Raw genomic sequence first — 26,932 nt, forward strand, 5'->3', positions numbered from 1 at the left:
GTACACAGCCACCCCAGTGCTTCCACAGAGCTCACCTCGGGCAAAGTAGAAAGATTGCTCCGCGGGCACACAACCCCCCCCCCCGTGACGGAGCCCGTGGGCTCAAGAGCACTGGTATTTGCAATTCGCATTCGCAACCCTCTCCCCCTCTCTCTAGTTCTCCGTTCCCGTCTTGTTCTACGAAGAGAGACCGCGGGGGGGGGGGCAGGCGAACACACAGTAGCCCGAAAATACGAGAGGTTGGCACCACCCCAGTCCAACAGCAGCAGTATTCGCTGACAGCAGCAGGAAAAAATAACCGAGCTGTAGTGATGCAAGCGCGCGTATTACCCTTTTTTTTCTCCCCCGCCTCTCTTCCTAGCTCTCCCAATGACGTGATGGGAGGAGGCGGGGGTTGGGGTGTCACGTGAGAGCAGGAGGCTGGGGCTAGTGATCCAAGCTGGAAGGGAAGATGGCAGCGAAGAGACAGTTTCCGTTGTTGGCGGATGAATGGCCTGTCGATTTCGAGGTGCTGGAGGATGGCAAGAATGTCTTTGCTAGCCCCGTGTCCACCATGGAGGTGAGAGTCCCCCCTTCTTTATAGCTGCCCTCTCTCCTTCCCTGGTACAGTCTATTACTGCGGGGCCAAGCCGTTGCCCAGATATCTGTGGTGGAGTGTGATGGTGCCGGCGCCCATCGGGCCCTCCCTGACTACCGGGGATCCCTTCCCAGCCCCATTTCGGCCTGGAGCTGCAGCCCTCGCCGCTCTTTTCTCTGGGAGTGGAGACTCCTTAGCCCTTGCCTGTTATTGGGGAGAGTTGCCTCGCCAGGGGACCTCTGGGACCCTCAGCCCTGCGTGGACTCAGTCGTTCCCCTGAAGTCCTTCTACTGACCAGAAAACAAACAAAAAAACACAAACAAACAAAAAACCGCAGGAAAAGCGTGAAAAAGTATTTCTCCAAGTATCACACCTGCAGTTGTTGAGAGAAATCAAGAGACTGAAAGATCTAAAAATGTATGGTGAATACATCTATAAACCGCTCTTGGTTTCTGTGTCAGGAGTCTAATAAAAAACTCCCAACTATCACTCAATGTGTAAATACTTCCTAGTTTTAAAAAATGCTCATGTGTTTATTAAAGCAGATTTTTTTTTTAAGTTGTGGCCATATTTCACCTGTGCTAGTCTCTTATGGAAAAACTTTGTTCTCCCTGTAAACAGTTATACATTTAAAAAGAAAATTGTTTGTGTTCCTCATCACCTAAAGAGTTTTCTGTCCCTGACCTTAACAGTAATAGGATCAGTGCATATTTGTTTTGCTCTGACTGTTGTTTGTCCTTAAAAAGGTCAGTGAGTAAAGAGGCTCTTAAATGTGTTTTTCAAAGATACTTGCCTTCTCTGAAGTAGCTTAAAAGTTTAGTGGGGTTGTTTTTGTTTTTTATAGGTAATCCATGCAATGCTACAAAAACAATCTGTGGAAAAATACTGTGAAGGATGTGATTTGTGAACTTGCAGTAGAGTTCTGTACATCTCTGTGTGGTACAGTGTATATTATTGGAGTTTTGTTTTGTACTTTCAGAAAAATGCAATAAACCAGAAATAATTTCTTTATTGATGTGTTCTTGAATTAAACCCCCATGAGATGTAATAGAATTAATGCCTAAACCACAGTCAGTCTAACAATGAAAAGTCCTCATCTTGATGATAAAAAATAGATACCGTAAATTTTTATAGCTGGAAAAACTAGTGAAGAAATGCACTTTCTCTGTATTGAGTGGTTTGGTTGACAGTTCTGTTGTGCTGCTTTGTTTTTGTAGTAATTTTATTTGGAAGTTGTTAAGTAGCAAAGGGAAACCTCATTGCTTAAAGAGAAACTTTGAAGACTAAGCTTTTTTGGCTTTTAATCAACTAGAGTGCTTAGGAAAGAACCCTGCTCTTGTGAATTTCTAGCAAATTTGGAAGGAAGAGAGAATGAATATTGATCTTGAACTTCTCCCTAGTTTAAAGCTAGATTATTTAACTTAAGCATCCAAGGCACCTTAGTCCAGAGAGGAATGATTACGTCATGGTGTGGGTCTAATTAAACTTATGTATTTGAGTGTTGTAGTGGTGTTGTAGTCCTATAACATTCTAAGAAGTAGCTGTTTTTAAGTGGCAATGGCAGCTCTATTAAAGTAAAAACAGATCTGACTTAATCCTGATCATGTGATTGTTTGCTGATTAACTAGAGAGGAGAGCATGGCAAGTGACAGTGAGGTCCAAAGCCAATTTATGTGAAGGTTATGGTGCTTTGGGAGGGTTCCTAACTCTTAATCTTGGAGCTGTTCCCTTGCTTTTTGTGTGATTAATTTCTGCCCTTGTCCCCCTCCTTTTTTTTTTTTTTTTCCCTTGCTTTCATTCTTTTTGCACCTCACAGAAGACAAACTGTTATGTTTTTACCTATAATTTGGCTAAGCTAAGCAGTGGAAAAACTGTAAGATTGCTAATAATTCTTCCAAATAGCTTCAGTCTTAGCATTTGTTTTATAAGAGGAGATTTTGTTAACTCACCTTTGTTCCAACAAAATATAAATTTCATGTATATTATGAAGAGAAATTTCTTATGGCTGCAAGCAGCTGTGCATTGTTTAAATGGAGTTAACTTGTTAACTTAATCTCTGAAAAACTGGTATGGAGCACTTGGAGACTTTTTTCTACATAGAAAAATTACTAAACAAAATCTAAATATAAGCCTTTCCAAAAGGACCTTCATAATCAAATTATATTCAGAATGCTAACAAACTTATTCTAGGTATTTCTGTAGCAGTTTTTCATGTAAATTAAACTTGAGGAAATGGGTATTTATTTTTTTTCTGACAGAAATGAAAAGAGCTGATGACTAGTTTGTATCCTTTATTCATTTTTATTCCCCTAGGAGTGGGAAATGGAAATTGCTGACTGGGCTTCCTTTCTGTATATCTTGCTTTGTTTCTTTAGACTGATATGTGACAACTGGTTCTCTGCTTTTTCACTTTTTTTTTTTTTTTTTTAACAGTCAAGTTCTTCATCTACAGAGCCAGCAAGTCTTCCTGCAGAAGAATTCAGCACAAACTCTAATGGTCCAAAGCCAGCAGAAGTCATGCCAGATGATGATAGAGAAGACCTCTTTGCTGGTAACTGCTTTTTTTCTTCTAATGTGGCTGCATAGACTATTTTCCTCTTGGACTTAAAGGAGTGTACTTTTGTGAGGAGGAGGAAAACTTTTTTATGCTGTAAAAGGTAATTTCCATGTCTGTAAGGAAATATGAAGCAGTACCCTTGCAATGGAAACTTCAGTTTTAAGCTTAAGCAATTTAATATTGTTGTAAATCTTAACCATTGTTGAACCTGTTGAAGATATACTTTCTGGAAAATTCATTAAGTAATGCTTTCCTTTGGATATTAGGAGTATAACTAGTCTTTTTCAATCATTTTTTATTGGATTCAATGATCACCTATTTAATTAAAGTCCTATGATCTTCTGCAATATACTGTCAAATTTATGAACTTGAAATAATTTGCCTGGATGTGTCCCTGTGCAACCTGCTCTAGGTGTATCTGCCTTAGCAGATGGGTTGGACTAGATGATGTCCAAAGGTCCCTTCCAACCCCAACCATTCTGTGATTCTGTGCAAGAAAAGTGACATGCTATAAAAGTAAAAACAGCTGAGATTCTTTGCGCAAAGTTTGTTCTACTGTTGTTAACACATTTAGCTACTGGTTGAATATTATTGTAAAACTGTTTTGAAATGTAGCCTTTTCTTTTTGAACTGCAAGTAGAAGACTTAATCTTGCTTATTAGTGAAAATAAAGTGATATGTGACTTCTCTTTAGGGGTAGATGAGTCTTGTTTAAATTTCAACAGTAAATTAAAATTGAGGATTTTTTTCACCAAATTTGTGTGTTGTCATCTCAGTAGTAAACACTTCATTACACTCTTGACAATGCATATTTTTGTAACGGAACTATGAAGAGTTACATACTGAAGTAATGGCACTTGGAGAAGCTTATTTGATAGAAAAGTTAAATTTAAATGTCTTAAGATCTTGACAGTGATGTACAGGATTTTTTCTTGTGGGACTCTAGCTTTAGTTAAGTTTGATTGCTAAATACAGGTTTCTGTGTGATATATACTGTTGCTGTGTAGTATGGCAGTGTTAGCTAGTTAGCTAGCTTAGTCTTGCATCTGGACAGGAACAACCCCAGGTTCCAGTATAAGTTGGGGAACGACCTGTTAGAGAGCAGTGTAGGGGAAAGGGACCTGGGGGTCCTGGTGGACAACAAGATGACCATGAGCCAGCACTGTGCCCTTGTGGCCAAGAAGGCCAACGGCATCCTGGGGTGCAATAGGAAGAGTGTGACCAGCAGGTGGGGAGAGGTTATCCTCACCTTCTGCTCTGCCCTTCTGAGGCTATATCTTGAGTACTGTGTCCAGTTCTGGGCTCCCCAGTTTAAGAAGGACAAGGAATTACTGGAGGGAGTCCAGCGGCAGGCTACAAAGATGATTAGGGATCTGGAGCATCTTTCTTATGAGGAAAAACTGAGAGAGCTGGGTCTGTTCAGCCTGGAGAAGAAAAGGCTGAGAGGAGATCTTATTTATTCTTATAAACATCTAAAGGGTGAATGTCAAGAGCATGGGACCAGACTCTTTTCAGCAGTGGACAACGATATGATGAGGGGCATATATTTTATGGTGTTTGTTGTTGGGAGGGGGCAGCATGTTCTTTCTGGATCTCAGTAAGAAAGGCCCAACAACAAATGGCTTAATAAAATACTCATTTTAATAAGAAGGGTAAGTCTTGCATCTCTTCAGATGGCGGGAACCCCATGATCACCACGATCATGCAGCATCAGATGGAGCTCAGATGGGTTTCTCCCATGACATGCTGCTCATGACATGCTGTTTGTGGAGGGGAGCTCCTTCTTTTTGTTCATTTGAGCTATTATATAATTACAGTTTTGGGGAATTTTTAACATACAATACATCTATATCAAGAAATGATTGCATAAACATAAGATCAGTATTGAGTTAGTTATTTCATGGTCTTTGCTGCCATCTAGCATCCTTTTACAGGTACCACAGTCTCTTTCAGGGGGGCTTCTGAGGGTCTTTTCATGTGTCCATTGGTTGACCACATTGGCAGCTCTTTGTGGAAGCACAAATAGTACACACTTACATAAGTAATTGATTAGTTCCTTACTTACATTACATCTAGTCAAATATAAGCTAATCACTCTACTTCTAAACAATATATTACTTAATCTTCTGTCTCCAGCTTGTCATGCAGGAGGATCTAAAACTTGAAAAATATCCCCTCCCTTTGCAGGTGGTTAGAAAGCATTTATCATGTTAACTGATTAATGATGGGTATGTCCTTTGCAACTTAATCGTAGTATACATTAATTTAGCAGCTTCTCTTCAAAGGGGTTTGTGCAACACAACACAGGCCTGGATGCCAAGCTGTACGTGCACCCCAGCACAGGCTTGGGCCTCCTCAAGTTAACTGTTGTGTGGATCACTGACTCCTCAGTGTGTAGTAATCTCCCAGTCAGGATCACTACTTTCTACCCCTTGATCCACACAGAGTTCACCTTTCCCAAAGATACATTTTAAGTTACAGATTATATTAATAACGTACAGGCTTCTAATGACCTAAGTATGAGGCCAAATAGAGCAGATATGACCTGTTCTAGATCACTAACTCCTCAAATACAATGTCTTCTGCAAAGCTCCCAATGGGGGGGGGGGTGTGGGCAGGGCAGGTGGGCACAGATTATTATAATGTTGGCTTTTTGTTTGTGGGTTTTTTTTGGTTAAGAGACTACTGTAGTAACATTTGTTCAGATGACTGCTATCTTAAAACCTGGTCATCCATAAACTTCTTATATAGAGTTAAGAACTAAATCTAAAAAATTCTAAAATGTTGTCCTGAATTTCAACGTGTAGCTGAAACTGAAGAAATGTGCCTTGGACTGTCTGTGCAGGACATAGCTATGCCTTCTGCTTCTAATTCTCATAGGTGACAAGAGTAAGGCTGTAAAATTATATCAGTGTTCTGTCACCTTTTCAGAAAAAATAACATTTTTTTCCACTTCTCTAGTCTGGTAAAATATTACTTTTCAGGTGTTTTAGGAATGGATCCTCTCATGCAAGCATCTAGCTTCTGGGGAAAAGTGTTTTTCTGGGGACATGTTTTTGTTATTGTTGGTGTTTTTTTTAGCTTCAGATCTAGATAGATTTGTTTTAGACCTTTATTTCTCAGAGTTCATACAGAAAAAGATTATGCTAATTCTGTGGAGCAAACAAAACATTTATTTGAAGCCCAGCTGAACAGCAGAAGTTCTAGCTAATAGTATCTGTCAGGCTGTTGTCATGTGAAGTGTCTAATCAGAGTAGTTGTGTAAATGCCTGGTTGCTTTTTAGAAGCTGGTTATTCAGTTCCAGGTTTATTTTGGAAGAAACGTTCAAAGGCATTTGAACCTACAGTTTTGAAGTCAGAAGAAAACCTTATTCGTGGCTGACTATCCTGTTAATACTATTTATAGATTTGTTTAGGTTGGAAAAGACCTTTAAGATCATCAAGTCCAACCATTAACCTAACACTGCCAAGTCCATCTCTAAGCTATGTCACCAAGTGTCACATCTACATGTCTTTTAAATACCTCCAGGGATGGTGACTCAACCACTTTCCTGGGCAGCCTGTTCCAGTGCTTGATAACACTTTTGGTGAAGACATTTTTTTCTAATATCCAATCCAAACTCCGCCTGGCACAACTTGAAGCCATTTTTTCTCATCCTATCACTTGCTACTTAGGAGAAGACACACCCTCCATGCTACAGTCTCCTTTCAGGTAGTTGTAGAGAGCAATAAGGTCTCCCCTCAGCCTCCTTTTCTCCAAGCTAAACAACCCCAGTTCCTTCAGCTGCTCCTCATAGGACTTGTTCTCTAGACCTTTCACCAGCTTCGTTGCCCTTCTCTGGACATGCTTTTGTACTGAGGGGCACAAAACTGGACACAGTGTTCAAGGTGCAGCCTCACCAGTGCTGAGTACAGGGGATGATCATTTCCCTAGTCCTGCTGGCCACACTGTTTCTCACAGAAGCCAGGATGCTATTTGCCTCCTAGTTGGGCTTTGACCCCTCTAATTTTCTCTCTGCATAACTTCATGGCATCCTTGTAGTCCTCCTGAGTGGCCTGCCCCTTCTTCCAAAGAATCTTTTTATTCCTGGGTTCCAGGCAAAGCTCTCTGTTCAGCCAGGCTGATCTTCTTCACCACTGTCTTGTCTTTCGGCACATGGGGACGGCTTGCTCCTGTGTCTTCAAGATTTCCTTCCTGAAGAATTTCCAGCCTTCCTGGACTCCTTTGCCCTCCAGGACTGTCTCCCAAGGGACTCTGTCAATTAGCCTCCTAAACAGGTCAAAGTCTGCCCTCTGTAAGTCCAAGGTAGCAGTTCTGCTGACTCCCCTCCTTCTCCAAGAATCTGAAAGTCTATCATTTCATGATCACTGTGCCTAAGATGGCCTCAAACCATTACATCACCCACAAGTCATTCTCTGTTTGCAAACAACAGGTCCAGCTGGGCACCTTCCCTAGTTGGCTTACTGACCAGCTGTGCCAGGAAGTTGTCTTCCACATACTCCAGGAACCTCCTACACTAGGGATGTCAAACTCATTTTCACCAGGGGCTACATCAGCCTTGCGGTTGCCTTCAAAGGGCTGAATGTAATTTTAGGACCGTATAAATGTAGGAGTAGTAGCTGATTGCAACAGACAGAGCTCCTGTTCAAGCATGCAACCACCTGGGTTTTTGGCTGTGGGATATGTGGATATTCCTAGAAGTGGAAAGTGCTTGCAAGCAAACCTATGGGAGGTGTGACCAGGGTGATTAACTGCTCTGCTTGGTGGCCAAGCTGCAGGAGGAGGTGAGCAGACTGAGGAGTCTGAGAGGGAGATTGATCAATGGATCCATACTCTGCCATCTATGATGTATAGAAGCCAACTCAGTGTGGCTGCTATGGACACAGGTCCAGGATCTGCTTTGTGCCAGAAGCAAGGCAGAGTTACAAGGGATAAGGAGGGGTGGAAGACAGTTATAGCATGGAGTGGTAAGAGATACCCACGATTGGAGTGATGGGATGGAGGGCTACAGGCTCTTCAGGAGGGATAGGCAGAGCAGGTGGGATGGAGGTGTTGCGCCATACGTAAGGGACAGGTTTGATTATATAGCCCTTACAGTTAGCGATGATGTGGTCTGGGTGAGGATTAGGGGGATGGAAAACAACGGAGATGTTGTAGTGGGTATCTACTACTGATGACCCAGCCAGGATGTAAGGACTTATGAGTTATTCTATATGCAGTTAAGAGAAATTTCAGGATTGATAGCTCTTGTCCTTATAGGAGACTTAAATGTCCTAGACATCAGCTGGGAATATCATACTGCTGTGATGAGCAAGTCTTGAAAATTCTTGAAGTTTGTTGGAGATAACTTCTTGTCACAGGTACTCAGGGAGCCAATTAGGAAAGATGCCCTCCTAAACTTGTTTGTGAATAGAGAAGGACTTGTGTGGGATGTGATGATAGGTGGCTGTCTTGGCCACAGTGATCATGAAATGGTTGAGTTTAAAATTTTCAGCCTAATGAGAAAAAGGGACAGCAGAGTTGCTACCCTGGACTTCAGGAAAGCAAACTTTAAGCTGTTCAGGGAGCCTACTTAGCACAGTATACCCTGGGAATCTGCTTTTGAGGGCTTAGGAGTCCACAAGTTCTGGTCAGGTTTTAAGAACCACCTTTTAGAAGCAAAGGAGCAGGCAATCCCTTTGTGTCAAAAGTCAAGCAAGTGAAGCAGAAGACCAGCTTGGCTGAACAGGGAACTCCTCATGGAACTCAAGAGGAAAAAGATATTGTATGATATCTGGAAGCAAAGTCAGGCTTCACAGGAAGATTACAGAGCCATGGTTTGTATATGCAGGGAGAAGACATGAAAGGGCAAAGCTCAATTAGAGTTGAAACTGGACAGTTGTGTCAGATAACAAGAAGGGCTTTTTAAAGTATGTTAATAGCAAGAGGAGGTCTAAAGAAAATATTGGACCGACACTTGTTGAAGATGGTCACCTGAGTAACAGGAATGAAGAAAAAGCAGAGGCATTCAATGCTTTTTTTTTCCCGCAATCTTTAATAATACTGATAGACCTTGGGATGCCTGGTCCCCTGAGTCAGAGGACCACAAGTCTGGGAACAGTGACTTTCCATTTGTGAACACTGAAGTTGTAAGGGACTAGCTGTATCAGCTGAATGTTCACAAGTCCATGGGGCCTGATGGGATTCATCCCAGAGTACTGAAGGAGCTAGCAGATGTTATGGCAGGACCCCTCTTGATCATCTACCAAAGGTCTTGGGAGCCTGGAGAGGTCCTTGCTAACTAGAAGCTAGCCAGCATTACTCCAGTCTACAAGAATGGTGTGAGGGAAGACACAGGGAACTACAGACCTGTTAGCCTAACCTCAGTACCTGAAAAAAATATGGAGACTATTATACTGGGTGCTATTGAAAGGCATTTAAAGTCTAATGCAATCATCAGGCACAGTTAACATGGGTTCACAAAGGGGAAGTCCTGTCTAATTAATTTGATCCCTTATGACAAGGTCACCCTCCCAGTGGATGAAGTGAAGGTGTGGATGTAGTTTTTCCGCATTTTAGTGAGTCTTTTGATACTGTCCCTCATAGCAACCTTCTGGACAAGTTGTCCAACTATGGGATGAGCGGGTTCAGGGTGAGCTGGGTGAAGAACTGGCTGAAGGGTAGAGCTCAAAGGGTTGTAGTGAATGGGGCTACATCTGGCTGGCAACTGGTCAGCAGTGCCATTCCTCGGGGTTCAATTCTAGGGCCAGTTCCATTCAATATTTTTATCAATGATTTGGATGTAGGAGTTGAATGTACCATTAGCAAGTTTGCTGACAATACCAAACTGGGATGTGCTGTTGACTCTCTTGAGGGACAGGAAACCTTGCAGAGGGATCTAGATAGATTGGAGCATTGGGCAATCATCAATGGCATGAAATTTAACAAGTTGAAATACCAGATTCTGCACCCAGGATGAAGTAATGCTGGGCGCGAGTATAGACTGGGAGAGGAGTGGCTGGAGAGCAGCCCTGCAGAAAGGGATCTGGGGGTGCTGGTTGACAGCAGGCTCAATATGAGTCAGCAGTGTGCTCTGGCAGCCAAGAGGGCTTCATCCTGGGGTGCATCAAACACAGTATAACCAGCTGGTCAAAAGAGGTGATTATCCCACTGTATTCAGCATTGATGCAACCTCACCTTGAATACCGTGTGCAGTTCTGGGCCTCACAATTTAAGAAGGATGTGAAGGTCCTTGAATGTGTCTAGAGGAGAGCAGCAAAGCTGGTGAAAGGGCTGGAAGGAATGTCCTATGAGAAGCGACTAAGGACTTTGGGTTTGTCTAGCTTGGAGAGAAGGAGGCTGAGGGGCAACCTCATTGCTCGCTGTAGCTTCCTGAGGAGGGGAAGTAGAGAGAGCGGTGCTGATCTCTTCTTAGTATCCAGTGGCAGGACACATGGGAATGTTTCAAAGCTGCGCCAGGGGAGGTTTAGACTAAACATTAGGAAGCATTTATTTAACAGATAATAGATAGTGGTCAAGTACTAGAACAGGCTTCCTAGAAAGGTGGTCAATGTCTCAAGCCTGTCAGTCTTTGAGACATTTGGACAATGCCCTTAATAACATGCTTTAACTTTTTATTAGGTCTGAAGTGGTCAGGCAGTTGGATTGGATGATCTTTGTAGGTCCCTTCCAACTGAAACAGTTTACTGTAAATGTATGGTTTCCTGGTGGTCAATATCAATTAGTGGAGGGAAGAAAGCATGAGGGGTTTGTGGAGCAGAGATATGCATCCTCTTTAAATATAGATGTACTATCTACAGTCTGAAGAAAGTAAAAATAAGTAGTTAGTCCTACTGGTCAGAATGCTTCATCTACTAATATTTGTATTTTACAAGTTGTGTAGTTTTGATAGGAGGTGTATATATTTAAATTCTCTTGGTATGCTCAGTTATCAGCATAAATTACTTCATTAGCTGTTCTTCAGACTACAAAAACTACATTTGACATAGGCACTGAAAAAGAACAGTCTGTGGTGGAAAAATGTCATTAGTTTTCATGATATGTCATATAGAAATGAATGACTTAGCAGTTTTGTGACTATTTTAAAAGACTTTACCTGGCAGCATATAAAAAAAAATTGAATACTTAATTTTATTTTAACCTGTTTTTCACTAGGAACTTGTATGTTGCCTCTAGTTCAACCAACACATTTAGAGAAATTATCTGAGAGACTAATGGATGTTACTTATAAATGATGTTATTAAACTTCTGTATGATCATTTTAATGTGCATGCTTGGTATCTTTTGTGGTGCACATCTATCTCTATTGTAAAAAAAAATAAATAAATTGTGAACTCAAAATCTTTATCTAGAAGCCACAGAAGAAGTTTCATTGGACAGTCCAGAGAGGGATCCAGTACTTTCTCCAGAACCTACTCCTGCAGTCACTCCTGTAACACCTACTATGTTAGTAGCTCCCAGAATGGATTTGAAAAGTGTAACAGCCCATGTGATTTTTGATAGATCCAGAGAAGAGGTACTAAGAAAATTTTTAAGTTATGTTTTGACGACTGTGGAAATGTCTTGTTGGGGAGTGTGTGTGTGGTGTGCGTTTGCTATTGTTGTTGTGGTGGTGATTGTTTTTTATGGTGTTTTTTTATGGTTGTGGTTTTTTTGTTGTTTGGTGTGGTGTTTTTTGTTTTGTTTGGGTTTTTGTTTGTTTGTTTTTGTTTGTTTGTTTGTTTATGCAGTTCCTAAATTACTCACAGGCTCATTCTTTGGTAAAGAGAAGTTTGCAAGAGAACAACTATTCTGTTTATCTTGTTTTTAATATGTATTTGTCTCAATAAAATGAGTATTCATTGCTTAGGTGATGAGAGATCTGTAGTGTGAGGAGTAACATGCTCCATTCCTAAAGGATAGGTATTGTAAAAGTGTGTGAAGGGACCAAGTGTTGAGCTAGATGGAGGAAAAATGTTAAAGATATTTATTAATTCATACTAGCATGGTACAGGTTTTAACTTGGATTTCTGAAGCTGTTGTTAATGAGGAAATGGAGGAAACAGTTGTTAGCATTATTCTGCATACTACCAAATAGCTGAGGCTGGAAGTTTTACCACTTAATTTGCTTTTTACATTTGGCATTCCATTCAAAGTTAGTGCATTGGCAAATACCCTTCATTCTAGACAATGTTCTTGGAAAATGTCATTGATCAATGAGATTTATCAAACAAGACTTGCCTGGGACTCGAAGATGGCTGCTTCCCTAGATGCCCTAACCTGAGATTTCTTTCTGATTTTCTTCCTCTTCAACCTTGGCATGCTGTCCGGCCATGGTGTTTCTTAACTATTTCTGTTCTATCATACTTATGTATATCACATTAAAGATAGGAAATTCTGTGATCACACAGCTCAGGCAAGTATCTGAAAATTCTCTAGTTGTTGCTTTCCCCATCCCCAACTATTCAACTACAGATACCATTAGTAATAAGGAATATATCTGTCTTTTGATTGGAAGCTTATAGAAACATTGCAAGCGAGAACATTTTTGAACCTCTGTGCCTGCTGGAATTGGAGGAGATAAAATGAGCACTTCCCCAAGATGAATGTTTACTAAAACTGAGGCAAACAAGTCTGAAGAAGAGGTTGCCACACTAAAAAACTTTCAGGAAGGCTCAAAATTAAAAACCCAGATGTGAAATTATGTTCACTTAAAATTGGATGGTAGGTCTAGAAGAGATTTTTAGTAATTGAGACATAATGACTCTTCCTTCCCCTATATCCTTATCTTTGTACCCAAATGTTGTATGAATGCACATTAACTTGTTAAATATGGCATACATTTTTTTCTAGATTCAAGAGGAAGCAAATGGAGATTTGCTTGATATAGAAATCAATGTATCAGACCCAGAGAAAGTTGGTAAGTTACTTGAACCTAGCAAATCGTATGTTAGGCTGTCTTACCTCTTAAAGATTATTCCTTATTCAGTTATCTTTTGATGGGTTTTAGTATGTAAATAAAAAGCTATTTAATGTGTGTTTCAGGGGAAAAAAAGTGTGTGAAAGGATTAAAGTAACTTGCCTTAGGATAAGTATTTTAATTTTCTTGCAGGGGATGGCATGAATGCATATATGGCATATAGAGTAACAACAAAGGTAACTAGTGCAACAAATATATTTGCAAATAACTTTATATCACAGCTGAGTAGATACATCAGTAAGTCATAGCTAAAGTGACTTTTTTTTTTTTTAAGACATCCCTTTCCATGTTTCACAAAAATGAATTCTCTGTTAAAAGAAGATTCAGTGATTTCCTTGGCTTGCACAGCAAATTAGCAGCAACGTACATGCATATTGGTTACATTGTGCCTCCCGCTCCAGAAAAAAGTATTGTAGGTAAGTTTATTTTCTGTAAGGTTGAATGTATGCATATACTATAATATGAAATATTTTAATACCAATACAGCTTGTAAAATAAATAGACATGGAACTTGGTAAAATGGTGGGACTAGAGCCTCAGGGAAGAGTGGCTGGAAAACTGCCTGGTGGAAAAGGACCTGAGGGTGCTGGTCGACAGCCAGCTGCATATGAGCTGGCAGTGTGCCCAGGTAGCCAAGGCCAACAGTATCCTGGTTTGTATCAGAAACAGTGTGGCCAGCAGGACTAGGGAAGTGATCATCCCCCTGTACTCAGCACTGGTGAGGCTGCACCTCAAATACTGTGTTCAGTTTTGGGCCCCTCCCTACAAGAAAGACACTGAGGTGCTGGAGTGTATCCAAAGAAGGGCAATGAAGTTGGTGAAGGGTCTAGAGAAAAAGTCTTATGAAGAGCAGGTGAGGGAACTGGGGTTGTTTAGCCTGGAGAAAAGGAGGCTGAGAGGAGACCTTATTGGTCTCTACAACTACCTGAAAGTGAAGAGGGTGTCAGTCTCTTTTCCCAAGTAGCAAGCGATAGGTCAAGAGGAAAGGGCCTCAAGTTGTGCCAGAGGATGTTTAGATTTGATATAATTATAGACAAATTTCTTCATGGAAAAGGTTGTCAGGCATTGGAATAAGCTGCCTAGGGAATGATTGAGTCACCATCCCTGGAGGTATTTAAAGATGTGTAGATGAGGTTCTTAGGGACATGGTTTAGTGGTGGACTTGGCAGTATTAGGTTAATGGTTGGACTCAATGATCTTCAAAGATCTTTTCTGACCAAAACAATTCTATGATTCTGTTCTATGATTTACTGTTATGTAAGCAAGCTCTGGGTGTGACTTAAGGTTCTAATGTAGAGACTTTCTTTGGCTGTGGATAAGTTGTGAAAACTCACAGACTCTATAGGACCTTTCTCCAAAGAACACAAAACTCCCACTTTAAACTTGAGCTGCCTTTCCCTCAGTGCTTGGGTGGTATTTAGTCCCATCTAAAAGTGTATGGTCCACATGCTTATAATTTTGGAGAGTGTGCTGGGTTGGCTGAGATAGGGTTAATTTCCACAGGAATGCCTTTTGGCTGTTGTGGGCAAAGCAGACTCGATTTGAATAATTTAACTTAATTTAAAATATTTAATTACTGATTTGGGTATTGTGGAAAAAAATAAAACAACTACTTAAGGAAAACACTTTTCCTTCCCCTTTCCCAGGCTCAACTTCAGTCCAGACACCTCTAGTCCCTCCTTCATAGTTGCAACTTCCCTTGTTATCAGTGCATCTTACACTCAGTCCCTTCACAGTGAGGCCACAGGTGGTGCAGGAGGTTGGGTTGTCACGGAGGCACCCCGAGGTTAGTTTAAGGGACAACAGGGTCCAAAACAACTTTTATTAAACCGGTGAGAAACAGGGTTTTAGCACTCCAAAAGTGACTTAAATAAAGGTTCGGATATCAGTTGAGGAAAATTATTAAGGGGCAGCAACTAATACAACAGGCGGTCCACAGTGTGCATGCACGTGGCTTCACCAAAACAATGCCGGAGCCGGCCCTGAGTCCCGGAGAAGTACACACTTGCCTAAACATGGTGCGGGATTATTTTCAAAGAGATACACGTACTTGTAGTGAGTACGGGAAGTGTACACTTGCGATTCTGCGAGGGTAAATTTATAATACACTTGCAATCCTGCGAGGGTTAATTTACTTACACGTGCAAATGTGCACGGAATATTACACGTGCTTATGTGGAAGCACGGGAGGAAAGTACACTCATGATTCTGTGAGGAAATAATTTATACACGTGCTCGTATTGAGCACGGAAAGTAAGCGTGCAAATGTGCACGGAAAGTTACACATGCAAATGTGCACGGAAGGAAAATACACCCGCGATTCTGCGAGGATTAATTTTACACGTGCTCATATGGAGCACGGAAAGTTACACGTGCATATGTGCACGAAAAGTATAAATATACTCGCAATCCTGCGAGGGTTAATTTACTTACACACGTGGTGGCAAGGCAAGCGGAGTCTCGATCCCGGGGAGCGGGGGGGGGCGTGGCTCCTGGCGGCAGTGGCTAAGCTCGTGCTCTGAGAGACCCCCGCGACAATGGGTGGAGTCTCGATGAGAATCCCGTTTTTATACTGGCTGATCAGATCTGACTGTAGGCATTCCAGAAGCTTCTCTGCACCCCCACACTGGCTGTGGGTGCCCCTGAAGCCTCCAAACATCCCCCACACTGGCCGCAGATGCCCAGCGGCTCACTGGCGCCTCGGCACTCCCTTCTCCTAATGGCCCTGGCCAGGGTGCTTTGGGGCCAAACAAAAGAGGCTGTTAGCCTCAAGTAGCAGAGAGAGAGGGAGATATGCCTACTCCTTCCATACTGAAGGAGGGAGGGGGAGAGAGGGGGGTTTGCATTCTGCCACGTGGGTTCAGGACAGTGGTTTCTTTCTGCCACTCCTTGTTCCTTACTCTTATCTTCTGCTGCTCTTTCCTTCTAATCGTTTCCTCTGCTCCAGCATGGGTTCCTCCAGAGGTTGCAGTCCCTTCAGGAGTGTACCTGCTCTGGTGTGGAGTTCCCTCTACTGCTTTGGTCTTATTTCTTTTTTTTTCCCTTGATATTTACAGCCCTTTCTTAAATATGTTTTCATAGAGGCACCACAAACCTCTCTGGCTCAGCTTTGGCCTGTGGTGGGTTCATTGTTAGCTGGCTAGAACCAGCTGTGACTGGCATAGGGTAGCATCTGACCTTCTCCCACAGAGATAACCCCTGCAGGGCTTGCCTCCCCCCCATTACCTTGCCAGTTATACCAAATATATTAATTAAAAAGAAACCATAAAAAACAACCCAAAATAAAAAAAAAATCACACACACTTTTTAGAAATTAGAAAATACTAGAATAAAAATATTAGTTATGAGCGTACCAATCAATAGACTTATAAACTAAGATTTAATTTCTTGTCCTGCTTTAGTAGAGTAACTTTTCTTCTGAACACAAGTGACCATTAAGATCGTGACCTTATTTTAGATTGTCTTAATAAATGCAAATTTAACTAGTTTTTAATAACTTTAATTACACTAAATGTATTACAGGAAATTGCATATTTCATAGATCTGTTTCCCACAAAAGTGTGCAGCATGTGGTATTTATGTTCTTTGTATTCTTCGGTGCTTTTCATTGTAATTAGGCTTAAACTTAGCTGAGCTTAATCTTCTAATCATATCAGTTATGTTAATGATTTATTTATGATAACATAAAATCAATATGATGCATTTTTCTTCAAAGGGATGACCAAGGTTAAAGTAGGCAAGGAAGATTCTTCATCTGCTGAATTCATAGAAAAAAGAAGAGCAGCATTAGAAAGGTAATGTATGTATCTAACTAAAACTTGTTTAGTGTCAAAGTGAATTTTAGTATGCTACATGGGCTCTGGAACTGGGATCTGGATCATCTGTACTTAGGTGGATTCTGGAGTCTGTATGCAGCTGCCCAATTTTTGTGTAGAAATGGAATAATTTCCATTAATAATAGGAAATGTAGACTTCATAGGGAGAATTATAATTACCTCTTTTCAAACAGATAACTTCTTAAAATTCAGGTTGCAGAGAACCAGTAAGCAAACCTTTCTTCATAAGCTTACTTAGACATTGTGATTTTAAGGCATTAAATCACTCCAGTGCAACTATTGAATATAAAATTGACTGTTGGGCAGGGGGAAGGATGAAAGAAACCTTTAGTTAGTTGCAACTATAACATCCTACTGATGACTTATAATGCATTAGTGTGACTAGCTGTATTTTGAAGTAAGAGATAGCAGATCTCTGTCACCCAGCAGAGGGTCCAGAGGAGGACCACAAAATATGATTAGAGTGATGGAACAGCTCTCCTAGGAGGAAAGACTGAGAGAGTTGGGGTTGTTCAACCTGGAGAAGAGAAGGCTCCAGGGAGACCTTATTGTGGCTTTTCAGTACTTAAAGGGGGTCTATAAGAAAGATGGGGAAAGACTTTATAGCAGGGCCTGTTGAGATAGGCCAAAGGGTAATGGTTTTAAACTAAGTGAGGAGATTCAGGCTTGACATGAGGAAGAATTTTTTTACAATGAGGGTGGTAAAACTGGACCAGGTTTCCCAGAGAGGTGGTAGATGCCCCATCCCTGGAGACATTCAAGGCCAGGCTGGATGGGGCTGTGAGCAAACCTGATGGAGATGAGCCAGGGGTTCCTGAGGTAATAGAAGACAACAGGAAAATGCCAGATAAATACTTCAAAGGAATTAAGGGATGTTCCTCTAAGAAGGTGACACAGCTGACAGCCCAGCTGAAGTGCCTCTACACCAATGCATGCAGCATGGGCAGCAAACAGGAGGAGTTGGAAGCCACTGTGCTGCTAGAAAGCTACGACCTAATGGCCATTACTGAAACTTGGTGGGATGGATCCCATGACTGGAATGTGGCTATTGATGGCTACAGGCTGTTCAGAAGGGACAGGCAAGGAAGTAAGGGTGGAGGGGTTGCCCTCTACATCAAGAGATGGATAGAGTGTGAAGAACTGTCTCTGAAGAATAGCCACGAGCAGGTTGAAAGCTTATGGATAAGAATCAGAGACAGACGCAACAAAGGAAACCTCATGGTTGGTGTCTGTTACAGGCCGCCCAGTCAGGGGGAGCCTATTGATGAAGCCTTCTTACTCCAGCTACAGGAGACATCAGGCTCTTGTCCTGTGGGGGATGTCAACCACCCTGACATCTGCTGGAAAAGTAGCACAGCCAGCTGTAGGCAATCCAGAAGATTTCTGGAGTGCATTGAGGATAACTTCCTAATCCAGGTAATAGACAGCCCTGCCAGGGGGATGCAGCAGAGGACCCTGATGGTCACCAATGCAAGTGAGTGAGTTGGCAACATCAAGATTGGAGGCAGCCTGTGCTGCAGTGGTCATGCACTCGTGGAGTTTGCAGTCCTGGGGGATGTGGAACAGGCAAAGAGTATGACTTTACCTGAATTTTAGGAAAGCCGCCTTCCAACTCTTCAAGGAGTTAGTCAATAGGACCTCCTGGTAAACTGTCCTCGGAGACAAGGGAGCAGAACAGAGCTTGTAGATCTTTAAGAATGCTTTCCATAGAGCACAAGAGCTCACAATCCCCAGATGTAAGAAAATGGGTAAGGAATGCAAGAGGCATGGCTGAATCAAGACCTGCAGGTGAAACTATAGGGCAAGAAGGAAATGCACAGGCAGTGGAAGCAGGGACAGGTATCCTGGAAAGAGTACAGGGACTTTGCCCGGTTCTGTAGAGGTGGGGTTAGGAAGGCCCAAGGCACAGCTGGAGCTGAACTTGGCAAGGGATGCAAAGAATAACAAGAAGGGCTTCTACAGGTATGTCAACCAGAAAAGGAAGGTTAAAGGAAGCGTGCTCCCTCAATGAGCATGACTGGTAAACTGGTAACAATGGATGAGGAGAAGGCTGAGGTATGCAACAAATTTTTTGCCTCAGTCTTCACTGGCAATCTCTCTTCCCACACCTCTCGAGTGGATGAACTGCAAGACTGGGACTGGGGGAGCAAAGTCCCTCCCACTGTAAGTGAAGATCAAGTTTGTGACCACCTGAGGAACCTGAACATACATAAATCTATGGGACCTGATGAGATGCATCCCAGAGTCCTGAGGGAATTGTCTGATGTAGTTGCCAAGCCACTCTCCACGATATTTGATAAGTCATGGCAGTCAAGTGAAGTCCCCGGTGACTGGAAAAAGGGAAACATTGCACTCATTTTTAAAAAGGGTAGAAAGGAGGACCCCAGGAACTACCAACCTGTCAGCCTCATCTCTGTGCCTGGAAAGATCATGGAACAGATCCTCCTAGAAGCTATGCTAAGGCACATGGAGGACAGGGAGGTGATTCGAGACAGCCAGCATGGCTTCACCAAGGGCAAGTCCTGGCTAACCAACTTAGTGGCCTTCTATGATGGTGTAGCTACATCAGCAGACAAAGGGCGGGCTACGGATGTCGTCTATCTGGACTTCTGTAAAGCCTTTGACATGGTCCCCCACAACATCCTTCTCTTTAAATTGGAGAGGTATGCATTTGATGGGTGGACTGTTCAGTGGATGAAAAACTGTCTGGATGCTAGCATCCAGAGGGTAGTGGTCAATGGCTCAATGTCTGGATGGACAAGTGATGTCCTTCATGGGTCCGTATTTGGACCAGTACTATTTTATATCATCATCAGTGACATAGATAGTGGGATCGAGTGCACCCTGAGCAAGTTTGCAGATGGCACCAAGCTGAATGGTGCAGTTGACATGCCTGAGGGATGGGATGCCATCAAGAGGGACCTGGACAAGCATGAGAAGTGGCCCCATGTGAACCTCATGAGGTTCAACAAGGCCAAGTGCAAGGTCCTACACCTGGGTCGGGGCAACCCCTGGTATCAATACAGGCTGGGGGATGAAGGGATTGAGAGCAGGCCTGCGGAGAAGGACTTTTGGGTACTGGTGGATAATAGATTGGACATGAGCTGGCAATGTGCGCTTGCAGCCCAGAAGGCCAATCTTGTATTGGTCTGCATCAAAAGGAGCGTGGCCAGCAGGTCAAAGGAGGTGACTGTGCCCTTCTACTCTGCTCTGATGAGACCCCACCTGGAGTACTGCATCCAGCTTTGGAGCACTCAGTACAGGAAAGACATGGACATGTGGAAGAGGTCCAGAGGAGGGCCACCAAGATGATCAGAGGGATGGAACACCTCTCCTATGATGAAAGGCTGAGAGAGTTGGGGTTGTTCAGCCTGGAGAAGAGAAGGCTCCAGGGAGACCTTATTGTGGCCTTTCAGTACTTAAAAGGGGGCCCATAAGAAAGATGGGGACAGACTTTTTAGTGGGGCCTGTTGCAATAGGACAAGGGGTAAGAGTTTTAAACTAAAGGAGGGGAGATTCAGGCTACACATGAGGAAGAAGTTTTTACTATGAGGGTGGTGAAACACTGGACCAGGTTGCCCAGAGAGGTGGTATATGCCCCATCCCTGAAAACATTCAGTGCCAGGCTGGATGGGGCTCTGAGCAACCTGATCTACTTGAAGATGTCCCTGCTCATTGCAGGGGGGTTGGACTAGATGACATTTGAAGGTCCCTTCCAACCCAAACTATTTTATGATTCTATGACATAGAACTGATATTGTTCAAATACCTTTGCTATGGAAGGGTGTCAGAGAAGAGTCAGAGATCACTCAGACGGATCTCATCTAGTAGTTAGTTTATTGAGTTCAAATCACTAAATTTAGGTATGTAAAATATTTAATAAGTACAGATGGATTTGTGGTCAATACTCTAATATTTACTACATTTAAAGTTAGTATGGGATGCAAAGATCATTGCTTAAGGTTACTATATGTATCTAAATGGTACCTGCATGCAAAAAATGTCACTTAACAGCCCGTTGATGCCTGGTATCAGGTAAGGGATATCTCAGCCAAGGGGTAACCTTGAGAGGCATCCCTACTCAAGGATGTGAGAGACTAAAAGGGTAATGTCTCAAACATTGTGACAAAACCAGTTCCACAACATCCAGCCACAGGAGATGGGACTTCCTTCCTTCCTTCCTTCCTTGGGACTTCCTTCCTTCCTTCCTTCCTTCCTTCCTTGGGACTTCCTTCCTTCCTTCCTTCCTTCCTTCCTTCCCTCCCTCCCTCCCTCCCTCCCTCCCTCTATTTCTATTCTTTTGCTTTCCTTTTTATAAGTAATATAGCAATGTAAGGTTTATAGCCCCACATGTGCTGCAAACTTTTTTTGTTTACCAATTGAGCCTAAATAATGTAAATTGTTCTGCTGATACCTAAAATTAAAAAAAATAGTAATAAAATAAGTTAATAAGAATAAGGTTCACAAATGTTAGGTGTTAGGCACTTATTAAAGTTCTAAAATCTTAACGTTTGGTTTTAGAAGTTTCTTCAATTCACCGATTTCACAATATCACTACCAATTTGTCAATTGGGCCAAACTGCAAAATAAAAGTCTTTTGTTTATGGACCTTAAGTATTGTGTATATTCTTTTCCAACCAAGGGGACCAACGAATCTGAGTCACCTCTCCCCCACCGATACCTGATACCTCTGGGTGGGACGTGACAAAGTGGTGATCACTGCCATGCAGCCAGCTGCTATAGAGGGAGAGCTGATGGCTGATGACCCTGATGGCTGCACATATTTATAGTGTTAAGTCAGATTTTCTACTGTGTTCATGCAGTTTCTGCCACTTATCAGCCCAGTCTCCAGACAAATGGTTGTGGGGTTTTGTTTTGGTGCTGGTTTCTTGCTGATAGCCTTGCACAATAGGATTAACTCTGGTTAGGCCTACTTGTTGAGCATCTGCCTGGACCTGAGTTCAGTTAGTTAAAACAGGAGGGGTGCACGCATCACAAAGGGTACTGTTACTGATGTGCTGCATCATTCCTTCATGTTGACACGGCTGGTAAAGCCTTTCGAAACCAACAGGTAAAACTTCTGCAACTTATGATCACAGACAGATGAGTCAAGTATACAGAATTAATTTTGGTATGATTTTATAATATGCACGTTCTGTGATGTGATTCCGTGTGATTATAATATCATATGAAAACAATACACCATTTAACAGTTTCAGTTTAACTAGAAAATTAATAGAAATCAAAGGTTTTTGATTGTATGTCAAAGAGCATATCTAAAAGATAATATATTAATCTCTTGAGCTTTTGGAGTTCCAGAATTGGAAAAATATCTTTGCAGAATCTTGTTGCTACCATCCTTCTGTTAACTAATAGGAGAACAATGAAATGGAGAAATAAACTTAACAGCAGAGTCAATTATACTGTTAAGCAGCATTCTTTTATTGACAGCGCTGGGGAGGTCTGGGGATCATCCTCCATAAGTGCTCCAAAGACTGGATGCTCTTGCGTTGCTTATATTCACATAATTATTACATATGCATTACAATTTTTGAAAATTTTTACATCGAATACATCTATTACTAAGAAATAATTTATTATGTTAGCTATAATTGTTTAGTTTCTTACTTACAATACATCTATTAATTATTAGTTAAATATAAACTAAGCACTCTGCTTCTAAACAGTGTATTATTAATCTTCTGTCTCCCTCTTGTCTAAAACTTGAAAAATATCCCGTCATTTTGCAGGTGGTCAGAAAGCATTTATCTTATGTCAATTGGTTAATGATGGGTACGTCTTTTATAACTTAATCACAGTATACATGAATTTGGCAGCTTCCTTTCAACATCTGAATTGATACTGACCCTTGAAATACTGATAGATTGTCCTATCTTACAATTGTCCATCACTGAAGATTGGTATACAGCTTAATGTTTGCTACTTAAAATTGCACATTCAAGTTACTGAAGTAATTCTGTCAGTTGCAGCAGAACCGTGAAACATATCCTGGCTGTACACCAAGCCTGTTGCTGAAAGAGTGGTGTTATAAGATATGAAGACTTGGAATAACAGCTGAGATTGGAGTAATTAGACTTAAGACAACTGAACAACCACTTCCAGACAGCTTTAGGTCTCTGTCTGTGAACAGAGATGACTGGTTTCCTCTTTGGTTGGTCACTTGAACAACAGAACTTGCATTAGGAAAAGTTTAATTCACAAATTTGTGTGCATGCTTCAAGTATTGCTTTTTCATTTATTTCTTAAAGGACTTAAACTAGTATACCACTTTCAGTGGATGCTAAGCACTCTTCCCATACTGGGAAAGGGACTCCTCAGTACTTTTGATAGTGTTGGAAAGGCTTCACAGTATATTGTTTCTTTTTTTCAGAAACACCATGTAAGTCTTATCTGGCAACAAGCAACTTTTTCATCATGTTCCTAATCCAATTTTAGCTAGCTTTTCCATTCAGAACCAAAAAGTCACCTACCTACAGAGGTGTTCAGAAGATATTTAGAGGCAGTGGTTATGTTGCTGTTTCCTAAAGCCAAGGAAAACGTATTAATGTGCCCCAGAAAGACCAAAGAAATCTCTTCTAGATTGCTCTTTCTAGATTGCCCAGAGCTATGGGGAAAGTGGGCAGGAAAGCTATGTACTTTTTTATTGAATTCACTGAAGTTTATGCCTTAGAATAGTGAACTTGAATACTACGAGTCTGACAGGTGTCTTCAAGCATACCTCTAGTTATCTCCAGTGAAAAATGTTAGTTATTTCCCTTGGAGTAAATGCTGTTCTCTAGCAGCAAAGTTCTAAAGAAAAAGCTCTTTGTTGTGTCAAATTTAACTTGTACTTGCTCTTGACTGTCAGAACAAGTGAGGAAAAATTGAACAATCTAAAGTATGAAATAGTTTCACTGCAACTCTTAGCTTCTTTAGGAAGAAAAATAACAATCTGGTGGCCATATCTAATGGAGGATGAAGAAAATACATTGTGTTTACAATATCAATGTACTCAAACTTTCAGCTTCCAAGCAATTTGTGACTGTAATGGGGCAGCTCTGGTACTTTACAGCCAAGGTTTGAGCAAAACTAAAGCTTTGCAAAAAGTGCAAATACTGTTAATGGTGTTATGTTAGTACATCTTAATTAGCAGTATTGCATACTTTCTCATACTCCCATGATCTTTTGAGGTTTTTAAGTTTCTGTAAAGCATTTTTGTAAATATCAGATACTTTCCATTAATATGTAATATTAAAATCAGTTATGACAAACTTGCAGCAGTTTTTTAGTGAATTTCCCTCTTCTCCTCATATTTGTACAATCAACAGTTTTTTAGATCCAAGCAGAAGTACAAAAAATTGCAAAAGGGAATTGCACTGATTTAATTTCTGGGTGGATGAGTTGCGTAGAACTAATTTAGGTTGAAGGCTGTCTAGCCAGTGAATAAATACCAGAAATACCCAGAACAAGTTCAGCTCACTTCTCCAAGACTTCCTTTAAAATTCTAAAACAAGGCAACCAGAATTAGCTCTGTCAAAAAGACTGTTCACTGCACTGTATGAGAATATGTTTAACCAAGCCCATCTGTTTTCTGGCTTAATTTGGTTATTGTTAGAGCAGGAAGCCTTTGCTGAGGTGTTAAAAATGTCAAGCATATTATTTTAATACTGTAAAACATAGATTTATGGCAAATTATGACACCAAAAGAAGTTTGATGTAAACAAATTAGGTTAGAAAACCACTGCCAGCAACTTATCTTTAGAGATAACTTAAAAAGTGTTCAAACCCCGTTTACGTGCTGCCTGCATTGTACCCATTCTTTAACTAAAGGACATTTTCTATATGTTGTCAGGCACATTAAATCTGTTTTCTTATCTAATATTTTAACTTTTTTAAACTCATAGGTATCTACAAAGAACAGTAAAACATCCTACCTTGTTGCAGGATCCAGATTTAAGGCAGTTCTTGGAAAGTTCTGAGGTATTTACATTCTTTTAAGTTCCTTATTTTTTTTCAGATATGGTAATGTACAAAGTAATGTACTTTTTATATTGAGACCTAATGTTCTAAATTAATATGAAATCAAATTGGATTGTACCCTTCATGGGACAGAGTGACAAAAGGCTACTTAGGTAATGATGTACAAAGTCTATTGCCTCTACCTCTGATAAATCTTAGGTTGATAGTGACCAAAAGCTATCTGAAAAAGGTAGTAGGTGGAGGCGCTGGACAGAGACTCAAACTCTTGTGGGTTACTCTGAGCAGCATTTATTGTAGAAGATTCGCAGGAACAGCAGCGTTGGGTCACCTCCTCAGAGAGTGACAATCATACAGCAGTATAACTGGTCTTTATATAGGGTTCTAACAGGTATTATGCAACTAAGCAAAATTTATCACTGTCCAGTAGGATTTTCTTAGTATTCACGATGTCCTCAGGTTCCTTCCGTCCCAGTGGCCTGCGGGTTCTACTTCTTCTTTCTTGGCAAGTACCAAACGAAAGGTCATCGGGTCGCAGGGCTAGCTTTGTCTGAAGTTCTACCTGTCTCATTTGTTATCTATAGTTCATCAGTCTAGCACGGAGATCAGCAAAACGAAGAATAGCATTTATCAATGTCTTAACTGAAGGTACAGAGCAAGCATAAGGTAACCACGCTCATGGTTCTGGGTAAGGGCTATACAGGGGACAAGCTGAGACTTTCAGCCTTAGCAGCACAGCTTATAACACTGATATAGGCCTAAAATCCTAATTCCTTATTTTCCTACAACACTATCTGCTGTTCAATGACATATGACAAGTGAGTTAATCTGTCCAGTTGTGAGTGAAGCTCATCATACACAGAATGAACACCCATACTCAGTGCTACTGAGGGTTAATCAAGATTATGAATTAAACTGGCTCAGAAACAGTTCTTACCTCTAGGAGTCAAGCTTGAGGTTTATTGGCATGATAGTGTGAACAGGTATGCAGTGTTGCTGGCCATGCTAGATGTTTTGTGGATAGAGGACTTCAGTCACCAGTGCTATCTATCTGGCACCTTTCACAAAATTAAATGTATTGTGGAACGGGTTGCCTGTTATGTCTCCAAAAACATAAGTCTGTACATGTGCATAGTGGATTTGCTGTAATAGTGGATTGTCTGTTGGCTAATGTCAATATCTTAGCTATGCTAATAAGTCACTGAGGCCTCAATACTGACAAAAGCATCACTGACAGATAACTTAAATTATCAGTGCTACTGACACAAAATATCAGGCACAAAAGGTAAATGGCCTGACATTGGGGCCTTTTTGTACAGCATATTTAGACCAACATTAACAAAGAAAAATATCAGTTTAAAGTTTGTTAACTTACTCCTGAGGATTTCCTAAATACCTCACAAATGCACAGTTCTCATAATACTTATGAGGTAGGTTTTGAAACCTGGCCTATATTTAAAAGCAAAAAGACATCCAACTTTTTATGATCTGTACACAGTATGAATCCTGCATTTTAATGAAGTGTTTTACAGAATTTATGTATCTGATTGTAAATCTAAGCTTTTCTGTTTCTGTAGTGGCAGTTTGTAGTATATAGGTGGCTAGTTAGGACCTTTGGCTAGTTCATAACTTCTGACAAGTAGGTTGTTTGTTCCATTTAAATGTAAAGGTGTAGAAGAAAAGTAAATAGTCTATATTGTTAAGTTTTCCTTTGAGAATGTAAAAATAGTAAAACTGAGAAATTAGATTCCACTATATTGTAACACATAGGAGTAAAGAAAATAGTCTGTTGTTTTCTTTCCCCATCCAGTTAAACCTCCAGCCTTTTAACCAGTCTGTTTCCTCTTATTTGCCATTCACTTTCAGCTGCCCAGAGCGGTTAACACCCAGGCTCTGAGTGGAGCAGGATTACTGAGGATGGTAAACAAGGCTGCTGATGCTGTCAACAAAATGACAATCAAGATGAACGAATCAGATGCAGTAAGAGCTGATTTTTTTTTTACTTGCATAATGAGTTGAATTAATG

The 26,932-nt window shown here is 41.2% G+C and overlaps 1 protein-coding gene across 3 annotated transcripts in view; it reads left to right on the forward strand.

The window, feature by feature from the left end:
- The first annotated feature begins 381 nt into the window (after window positions 1-381).
- Window positions 382-26,932, forward strand: part of LOC135577091 (sorting nexin-2-like) — a 44,656-nt gene continuing 18,105 nt past the window's right edge. The window contains exons 1-9 of one of the 3 annotated variants that reach the window (XM_065044788.1): window positions 382-559; window positions 3,011-3,128; window positions 11,487-11,650; window positions 12,967-13,033; window positions 13,226-13,269; window positions 13,368-13,509; window positions 16,809-16,887; window positions 24,834-24,909; window positions 26,773-26,886. In XM_065044788.1, the coding sequence (XP_064900860.1) occupies window positions 452-559; window positions 3,011-3,128; window positions 11,487-11,650; window positions 12,967-13,033; window positions 13,226-13,269; window positions 13,368-13,509; window positions 16,809-16,887; window positions 24,834-24,909; window positions 26,773-26,886 (912 nt within the window). In that variant the 5' untranslated portion in view covers window positions 382-451. The remainder of the gene's footprint in view (window positions 560-3,010; window positions 3,129-11,486; window positions 11,651-12,966; window positions 13,034-13,225; window positions 13,270-13,367; window positions 13,510-16,808; window positions 16,888-24,833; window positions 24,910-26,772; window positions 26,887-26,932) is intronic. The other 2 variants (XR_010468685.1, XM_065044789.1) reach the window with 2 other exon arrangements.

This window comes from Columba livia, chromosome W, assembly GCF_036013475.1.
Source record: "Columba livia isolate bColLiv1 breed racing homer chromosome W, bColLiv1.pat.W.v2, whole genome shotgun sequence".
NCBI lineage: Eukaryota > Metazoa > Chordata > Aves > Columbiformes > Columbidae > Columba > Columba livia.